Source organism: Pteropus vampyrus, unplaced genomic scaffold (genome assembly GCF_000151845.1).
Source record: "Pteropus vampyrus isolate Shadow unplaced genomic scaffold, Pvam_2.0 Scaffold145, whole genome shotgun sequence".
Lineage (NCBI taxonomy): Eukaryota > Metazoa > Chordata > Mammalia > Chiroptera > Pteropodidae > Pteropus > Pteropus vampyrus.
In genome coordinates, this window is record NW_011888926.1 from 2,528,667 (window position 1) to 2,538,706 (window position 10,040).

Genomic DNA, 10,040 nt, shown 5'->3' on the forward strand with positions numbered 1-10,040 from the left:
GTGGTTACTTGCTGTCATCCCTTGCTGAGATCCGTTCCCAGAACTGCTCCGTGGATTCTAGACTTTCACTTGCCTTCATGTTTAATTGAATCTGGGGCTGGGGGTGGAAGGTGACAGGCTGGCTTTTAAGGGTCCTCATACTTACTCCTCAGTGCTAGATCAAGAGCGCGCGATCCCAGTGCTCCTGCGTTGTCAGCCGGGAAGCCTGTACACACACTGAGCAGTGCTGAGCTCCCCCTTGGGACAGGGCAGCAGTGCAGTCGGCCTTCCATATCTGTAGGTTCCGCATCTGTGAATTCAGCTCAGGTGGAAATGTCTGGGAGGCAGCAGGCAGCGTTACGAGGTGGCTGACGTATACTATGTGGGGAGGCCTACAGTGGTTGCTCATCTGTACTGAATATGTAGACTTTTTTTCTTATGATTATTCCCTAAACAGTACAGTATAACAACTATTTATTTATATGGTATCTACATTATATTAAGTCTTAAGTAATCTGGAGATGATTTAAAGTATCAGGGAGGACTCTGTAGGTTATATGCAAATACTGCGGCATTTTATATAAGGGACTTGAGCATCTACACAGCTCGGTATCTAGAGGGGAGGGGGTCCTGGAACCAGTCCCCATGGATGCTGAGGGATGACTGTATATTTTTAAAAAGAAAATTGAAACACATTTTCTCTCTTTAGTTCACAGTGACCTCACTTACTTAATGCAGCAAATATGTAAGGGGAGAAAGAAAATGGGTTCTGGAGAGGGAACAGAATATGAACTGGTGGTTACAGCCAGCCAGGGGTGGGACCCACTCCCTGAACTGAAACTGTGACCGAGAACGCCGCACCTCAAGGCCGCTTCTGCTCGTTTGACTCCATGGGGGGCTTGGTCATTTCCTCTCAGGACTGGGCTGCTTGCCTCCCAGTTCACACAGGTGTTCCCCAGGCTCCACTTCCGGAGATGGGCGTCAAGGGTCAAGGATTGCCCTCCAGCGCCGAAAACAAATGTTCTTAGGAACTTCGTGCACAGCTCTGGGGTTTGCATTGGTCTTTGAGGGCTTCTCTTTCCGAGGCTGCCTTCTAGGAGTTTCTGGGGAAAATGCGATTTCTGAGTGGGTGCTATTCTAGCTCCCCTGGCAGTGCCATTGAGGCGGCCGGGAGCAGGGAGTTGGAGGTCCGAGTGAATGCAGCCCTCCCCGTCAGACACACATTTATGGGTTAACTTTGAACCTTTTGGATTTTTTCCTAACTAGCAGAAGCCTAAGCCTTAAAACCTATTATCCGCTTTGCTGGGCTTCTTGTGTCTCATTCCCTTAGCACGGAAGCTAAGGTGGCTGCCGTTTGCTCCTACTTGGAGAGCCCAGGGTTTACCTTTCTCACCCCTACATCTCCTCCTGCTCTCCACAGCCATGGCTTTTAACAAAGCTGGCTAGACGCGCATAGGGGTGCCCTCTTGACCCCACACCTCAATGTACGGTGAGCACTGGCTGCCCCAGCTCTAGGCTCTCACCAGAAGAACCCGAGAAGCACCTTACAGGAAGGAGTCTGTCTTTTGGAATTGGTAATTATTGTCTTTAATTCTTCTTGTGGTCCTCATTTCTGGTCTCTTGAGCAAGCCCTGAGCAGCTAATGAATTTGTCTGGCATTTTCAGTCCCTTCCCAGCTCTTCTCCTAGTATCAATGCTGAAGGAGGCCCGTTTCAGTGCCACGGTCAGCCCTGAGTCCCGAACCATGGCTTTCTGTGCTTGCAGTCACTTTGAAGCCCTCTTCCGACCCCTCCTTACATCTGTTTGTGCTCAGTACTGTGCGTGCTCGCACTCAACCCTGTATCTAAGCAGCATGATAATCGAAGCCTCCCCATCCAATAGGGTCATTCTTCTCTGCTTTTTGAAGAAGTTAAACCAACCCGTAGTAGTGGAAATAACTCTGACTTGAGAGTGAGATGGAGTTAGGTTGTAATCCTGACTCTGCCACTTGCTAGCCTTCCTTGCCCTTTCTGAGCCCGTCCTTATCTGTACAATGAAATATTACCGACCACATGAAATCCTTAGGCATATTAAAGTATCTAGAACAGTGTCTGCTACATGAGCAGGCATTCAATAAATAAATACCAGTCTCTTCTTGGCTATTACGTGAAAGCTTCCTTAACTCAGTGGGACCAAACAGGAAGTCATATACTCTACAGCCAGTTCACTTGTCACGTATCCCCATTAGTGGCACATCATCCTTGTTGTACATGAAGATGATACACTCCCCTTCCATCAAGAAATTCTGTGCTTTGTGAGCTGGTTTTCCAAAAGTTGGATTTGTGCTTTAGGCCTTGGGATCGCCCACGTAGGTTGTTGAGGCAGTGAGCCAGCTGGAGTCTTAGACTGGTAACAGGTGGCTGTAACACAGAAACTAGCTGGCCTTTGTGGGAGTCGAACCCACGATTTACCCCAATCACTGCATCCGATGACAGGACCATTTGCTTCAGAGCGCTTTTCCTCTCATTTGATTCGTGAACGGGTTCTGGGGCGGAGGGTGGGGTGGTGGGCATATTCTCTACAGAAGAAGAAAATGAGACTCCAAAAACAGTCATACCCTGTGTCACACCAGTAGGAATCAGTAGAACCAGGACAAGAACACAAAGGCCTTGATTTTCTGTTTGGGACTATTGTGAAATTTTGAACCCAGATGAGAGCCGTAATTCTAGCTATTCAAATAAAAGTTATAGAGCTCTACCTCAGAATCCGCTAGTTTTCCTATCACTTGTATATTTTGTTCCTAATAAGAAGAGCCACCTCCCTAAGCTTGGGCTTTATAAAGTATACCCATAGAATATAACTTTAAAAAATATTCTAGCCCATTAACTGGACTGTCAGCTGCACAATCCTGTTAATTCATTGAATAAATTATGTGCTGGGTATTCTAGGCACTGGAGATACTAACAAATGAAAGAAATAGACAAAACCCCTGCCATGCCCTGATGGAGCTTCACCTAATGGTAGGAGGCTTACAATAAACAAATAAGATAGGTATTATTGTAAAGAATGTCAGCTGTGATGAATGCTGTGGAGAAAAGGCGGAAAGGAAGTGGGGTGGGGTGAGGCAGACACTATGAATTTTCTCTTTGATTCTTTGTAGTTACTGTCTCATCCATGTGATAAGCTCTCCAAGAGAATAAGGCTGAGTTCATTCCCTGCTGGCCCATCATGCCTAGTAGATTCCTACATGTTGAGGCTTTTGGAAACGGATTTTGAGGTTGAACCAGCCTTACCCAGTAGAAGCAGGTGCAGGGGCTGTCTCCTTACCCACTGAGTTGCCCAGACCTTCCCAGATCAGAGATGGGGTAGCCCGATAGTGCCCTGGAATGTTCTGGTAGGTTGGGGAGGGAGCCTGTGCTGGTTTTTCTTAGAGATCATTTGTTAAATCTAGAGCTCCCCCTGCTGTTAGAAGATGGGGTGGGCTCTCAGCTGATCTTTTAAAACCAGTTTTTTATGCTAAGATTTTTTTTTTAAATTGTTTTAAATAAGCACTCCTGGAATATTTGGAGCTTTCTTCTGGGACTGCTGTTGCTGAGGCCCAGCCTGCCTGGGGTTGGGATGGAGGAAGTACAAAGGCCCAGGCAGGATAGGGTCCTATCTGCGCTCCTGCTACTTTTAGCACCTTCTTACCCCGCGCGCCTACCACAACCAGCAGCCTAGCAGAAATTATCTCCTCACACAGTTTCACAGCTGTTCTGAAATTCTAGGGCAGCAGAAGTGAAACTGACCACTGTCTTGTAAATATCTCTTATTGCCCTGCTTTTCTTGAAGCGAGTCAGGCCTCTTCTCCTCTTATCCTCTGGGAGTCCCAACTCATCATTTGCCCCTGTAGCCGCGTTTTTGACACAGAATTCTCTTCACGGCGCTACGTTGGTAGAGGGTCCTGTTTCGGTCTTCCTCACTGTGAGCATTGTCGGCTGAATCGAGAGCTCTGGTCCCGGCAGTGGTGGTCCAGTGTAGAGCTGAGGTCTTGACAGGGGCTACAGCGAGTGAGCCCTTCTTGTGTGTGCACCAGGGTCCAACATACACAATCACTGTGAAGTTCCTTTAGTCCTTAGAATGAAATTCAAGTTAATTTTAGCAACACTATTAATATCAGCTGAAGTGAAGAAGGAAGTGGCACCCAAGTGGACATGTCTTTTTGGTTTAATTGTCCTATTCAAACAGTTTGATCACTTCGTGATTCCTTATGAGACTCAAGAAGTCAGGCGGCCCCAACATGCAATGTTCCTGTGTCCCTATCTCCCCGAGCGTAAGATGAGGCCCAGTGGCTGTTCTTGGAGGGCTGATGGATCAATGAGGACTGTGTGGCTAACAGTCCAGTGAAAGAGTCCAGGATATTTTTTAAAGTTATATTCCATGGGTACACTTTATAGGGCCCAAGCTTAGGGCAGTGACTCCTCCTGTTAGGAGCAAAGTAAGCAAAATTATTTCAATGGGGTAATATTGTGATGGGGAAATTAAAAAAGTATTTCAGTGAATCATAGTGTTATCAATAGCACTACTAAAATTAAGATGCCTTCTCCATGGTAAATTGTAGCAGTAGACATGACACTTCACTAATAAACTAATTCTTTTATGACTGTTCTTCCAACAGCTTTGAAAAGTCCAGCTGCATTTCATGAACAGAGAAGGAGCTTGGAGCGGGCCAGGGTAAGGCACCATGTTTTTCTCAGGGACCTCCAGAGAACACTGTCAGAGCCCCTTGCATTGCTGGTCATGTTCCTTCCAGCCCAGCGTGCCTCCAGGGCCGGCCTTAGCCTCACAGTTCCAGATAGAAAGCTCTGCCTTTTCTGCTTCATCCCCACACCCAGCCATCTCCCAACAGGACGCTAAGGAATGTGATCAGAATGAGTTTTCTCCTTCATTGCATGTAAGGGTATGAATGGAATGATCACCGGTCCTCCCTCCTCTTGCTTTGGAGACTTAGTACTTTCCCATCTTTAATTTCACTTAACCTTTTGTGGCTGTTAGGACATGAATACCAGCCATGGAAAAGCTTGCCGAGTGGCCCCTCCATGTCGGTGGTTGCACTGCCACAGCCCCCCAGGATGGGCGTGCCGAGCAGATGGCATCCTCACCAGGCTCCATGTGTCCGCTCGAGGCAGTGGGAGCAGAAGCCGGGCCCCCCTCCGACCCCAGGTTCATGCTGTAGCACCTGGCTTGCTGCCTGTCCCCCTCGGTTTCAGTTCCCTTGGGGATATTCTGTCGCCCATTGTGGGCGGAGATGAGGAAGTCACCAAAACATGCTTCCCCCTCCCACCCCCTCCACTTTGGTCTTTAGTGTGAAGGACAAGGGAAGAGAACCTCCCCAAAGGGAGGGCCACAGGCCATGAACCCTAAGACCTACGGGTCTTTCGGAGTCTGGAATATTTACCTCCAAGACTTTTGTTACTGTCTTTTAATTTTTTTTAACGTTCTAAGGAAAATCATGATTAATTCCTAAAGCGAATGGGAAGAATGCAGTCATGGGTAGCGGGAACCAAGGCAGTAACCGTGCTGTTAGTGCTGCGAGTGTTGGAGAATTCAGTGGGGGAGGAAAGGAAGGCCCCTGCCAGCGCCCAGCCCACTTGTAAGGCTTGGCACCGTTTTCTGGACTGCTTCTGGAGTAGATGTCAACCAGTTAGGAGTGCTGTGTTATTGAGCACTTTTATATGTGAAATTGTATCATTTTTTTTGTTTATACTCACACTGGCTTTTATGAAGTAGATATTGCTATCTTCTTTTTATAACTGTAGCTAAGAGAGGTTAACTAACTTGTCCAGCTAGTAAGGAGCAAAGCTGGGACTAAAACCTTGGTCTGTGGACTTCAGGTATTTTCTTAATCAGTACAGTATTCTGTCTTGGCCTTGGCCACTGCTCAGAACTTCAGATGACTTAGAAAATACACCTCCCTCCGATGTCCGTGAAGACCTGCGGTGTCTAACACCTGTTCTACCGTCTTCAGCAGCCAGGGCAGTTCTTCTGTCCACTGCATTTGGGCTGATAGACCCAGAGGCCACAGCCATTTTAAACCATCTCCTGGAGAGCTCAGTACCACCCAAGGCTGGCACAGGCTGCATGGTCGGAGCCCAGGCAGCAGGCAAGAGCCAGGGCAGCGCAGGGCCAGGTCTCTACCTTTACTACATGTGGCATGCTCTGTATTTTATTTTCTATTTCTACTGTATCCTACCCTATCCTGCGTTACCTTGTCCTCACTTGCTTTGTGCTATCCTACCCTGTGCTGCTCTTGAACAGCTAATGGCCTTAACCTGTGGTTTGAAAAATTCTGGTGCAAAGGTTAAGAGCACAGATTCTGGAGTCAGACAGATCTGGAGTCACATATACGTGATAACATGAGAGCCAGGCAGTGGGTGTCTCTGGGACACCCACTTCTGAGGAAATGGTTTAGTTTGCCTGGAGTCTCAGAAATGCAGAAATGAGGACATTAGACTCTAAGGAACTAGAGCTATGACACCACATATCAAAATTAGTATCAAAATTTGGCAGTTGCTCAAACTGAATAGAAAATGCTCGTGAGATCATAGCAAAATGTTTGAAACAATATAAAATTATATTCGGTATGATTACAACTCTGCAAAATTAAATTCATCTTCTGCATGGAAGAATGATTAGAAACAAATATCCCAAAATGCTAACAGTGAATGATTGAAAATTTTTTATTGTTTTTTTACTTTGTAATGTTTCAGATTTTCTTTGATGAGCATATATTATTTTTATGATCGTAAAACTAATAGATTTTTAGAAAACATATTAATAGTCCAACCTCAGAGTGACAGTGGTCTTGACAGACGGCTGGTGCCCTTGGCAGGTACAGGTGGAAGTGAATGCAGCCTCCCCTTGCCTCGGAACCCTGCAGGCTCCAAGCTGAGATCGTGGGGGGTTCAGAGGTGACCAGCAGGCACAGCTGCTTTTCTGGTCCCATCCATGCCATAAACTTGTGACCTGGACTTGAGAGCTGCTTGTTTTTTGTTTTTTTTTTTTTCGACAGACAGAGGACTATCTGAAACGGAAGATTCGTTCCCGGCCAGAGAGAGCGGAGCTGGTCAGGATGCACATTTTGGAAGGTGTGTTAGAATGGAGACGTTTTTTGACCTTCAGGCCTTGCTCTGTGCGTTCACCGCGTCACCACCCACATTTCTTCTTCTCTGTCATCACTGCCGTTTGGGTGGCAGTGGGTCAGCCAGAGCCTTACCGCAGTAAAGCAGCAGTGCTGTGGTCACCACCACTGGCTTTTGGGAATTCCCAAAGAAGCACAATCACATGCTGCTGGGTTTGCTTATTAACGCTTTTCTCCTGCGGCCACGTGGTGGCCCTGGATCTCATCATCCTCTGATATAAAATCGTTTCCTCCAGAATTGTTTAAGAATGCGTTTGCTTTCTCTTTTTCACTCACTCACTCACTCAGCATTTATTTGAACACCTGTGATACGCAAGTAAGCTCACAGACGTTCTCCGCCTGGCCCCCCCCGCACGTGCTGCTTTCCTCAGTCTGATGAAGAAGAGGTTTTGACTGCTGGAAGCAGTATGAATCTGTTCACACTGTTTGATTTTGAACCACCTTTGAGGTTGGAAGAGAACTTTCCTGGTCTGAACCCCACGTTTTACAGACAAAGACACTGAGGCCCAGAGCAGGGAGACAGATTGCCCCCTGACACAGCGAGCTCGAGGGAGAGTAGACTGCTCTGTGGTCTGCTGCTTTCAGCTCTTTAGCTCCACCTCAGACAGTCCTTTGGGCCAGCCGAGTGTGGCGGCCACTGTCGTGTGTGACTACACAAGGCCCACAGTGGAGGCCCCTTCTTCTGCCCTTGTAAAACGTTAAGCCAGGCCACCTTTCTCTGCCTGGGATGCGCTTTGCATTCTGATGGTCTCTGCTCCTTCCCCAGAGGGAAAGGGAGATGCCCTGGACTCCCCAGGGCTGACCCAGGCCCATTCCTACATCTTCCTGCACTCCATTCTCTCCCACGGGCAGAGACCTCGGCTGAGCCTTCCCTCCAGGCCAAGCAGTTGAAGTTGAAGAGAGCCAGACTGGCCGATGACCTCAATGAGAAGATTGCACAGAGGCCCGGCCCCATGGAGCTGGTGGAGAAGAACATCCTGCCTGTGGAGTCCAGCCTGAAAGAAGCCATCATCGGTGAGGAGACTTGCAGGCTGGATGCAGAGGGAGGGGTGCAGGGCAAGAGCCTGGCAAACAGGTCATATCAGCCTGGGACAGTGCCAGTGGCCACAGGGATCAGCCCGTGCCAAAATAACTAAAGAGCAAGACCTTTGTCCACTTTCATCTCTGGAAACTTGGGGGCTTATTCTTCTATCACAGGGTAGGTAGACGTCAGGGTTGATTTGTGTGAACGTGCGGAGATGCCAGAAATTAGAAACCTGTACCTTACTGTTTCTTCTTCTTAGCGAAATCTCTTTTTGAATCTGACACTTTCCACAGATACTTCACTCTCCAAATATGACTGATCCAATCAGTGTGCTAGGTGCTGGGACCATAGCCCCACAAGGCAGACCCAAGCCCCTCATTCTTAGGGAGCTCACGTCTAGGGGCGAATATAGGCAGGTAACTGGGCAGCCGTAGGACAGAGGCCAGAGCCGTGTTGGAGGGGCCCCAGAGAGAGGGACCCCTAACCCGGCACTGACAGCGCAGTTTCAGAGGACGTGACAGCCGAGGTTGGAGCTACAGCGCATACAGAGGAGAGAGCTGTGTGGCTCTGGAGCTGGAAGAGGTGTGACGACAGGAGGTGGGGGCGGGCCGGTCCAGGACGTGCACGGCCTCCCGTGCCCTGGTCAGGTGTACGGACGCACTTCCCTTAGACTTTGGTAATTGTTGGTGTAGACATGTCCCCTTTGCTGCAGTGGGCCCAAGGCCTGAGCCCCAGCAGGGCCATGCATCACTGTCCTCAGGAGGTAGCTGTGCCTTCAGGGAAACAAGGCTCGATTGCTCCCACCGTATGAGTTAAATCTTTGGGCAGGGCACGGAAAGGGAACCACAGGAGCAGACCGCCAAGCGTGGCAAGTTGGGCCCGGAGCCCTTGGTCAGAGGAGACTGGGTTTTAGGGCTTCACCTGCCCTGCACACAGCAGTGCAGCAATGTGAAAAGCAGCCACCGTGCCGGCGCCTGGCTCACCAGTGGCCCCCGACAGCCCTTTAATTCCCCGCTTCGCCCTGGCATTCATCCTACCTCATCTCAGTGTTTTCCTGCCCAGATCCGCACCAGATTCCCAACAGGCCCTAGTAACAGGCCAGTGTTTGGGCCAAGTTTGGTTCTGGACTCTTCAGCCAGCCAAAATCTAATAAATGTTTGCCGAGAGTTGGCAATATGCCAGGCTCTGTGTGACATCCTGTCACAGAGATGAACAAACTGATGCTGCCCTCAAAGAATTCAATCTGACAGGTGAAGACTGATGTGTAAACAGGTGATTTCTGAGTCTGGCTCCTGAGCAGATGCCAGCACTGTGTGGCAGAAAGGCCATGGCCCTGTGAATCATGGCTGAATCACCTAACTTGCTGGACAAAGGGCCCAGCTCCGTCCTCGGTGCCTGGGAAGACTCACAGAGGACTGCTGCTGTTAGCACTAACGTTCATTACAGATCAGCTGACTGTTGCCATAGTGGACGACGTAGAATAATGGGGAGGGAGGTGTCAAGTGCAGTGGCAGCTCGGCCGAGACAGGCTTCACTCAGGGATGGAGATGGCGGCAGGGGCTGGGGAAGTACCACTGGTGACATGGCACATTTGAGGTCAACCTGAAGGTTGAATTAGTTTGCCATATGGAGAAGTACGGAAGGACATTCCAGGCATAGGGGACAGCAGGCACAGTGGCCTGGAGGCACATGGCTTGTGCGATGACTGGGAGTAGTTTGGTTTGGCAATGAGGGTAATCCCTGGTGACATGAGAGAAAGAAGCGTGTGCCAGCGACAGGTAGATCATGCGGACTGAGGGGCGAGTAGGAGGCAGGGAGGTGGTGACAGCAGATGTCCATTTGTTCAGGAGGTGAGTGGAGAAGGCAAAGGGAGGGCGG

General features: G+C 49.1%; 1 protein-coding gene across 6 annotated transcripts in view; it reads left to right on the forward strand.

Moving 5' to 3' along the window:
* Positions 1-10,040, forward strand: part of MKL1 (megakaryoblastic leukemia (translocation) 1) — a 170,996-nt gene that overhangs the window by 147,386 nt on the left and 13,570 nt on the right. For all 6 annotated transcript variants that reach the window (XM_011369073.2, XM_023535928.1, XM_011369067.2 and 3 more), the window contains 3 exons: positions 4,616-4,671; positions 7,010-7,085; positions 7,991-8,152. In XM_011369073.2, the coding sequence (XP_011367375.1) occupies positions 4,616-4,671; positions 7,010-7,085; positions 7,991-8,152 (294 nt within the window). The remainder of the gene's footprint in view (positions 1-4,615; positions 4,672-7,009; positions 7,086-7,990; positions 8,153-10,040) is intronic.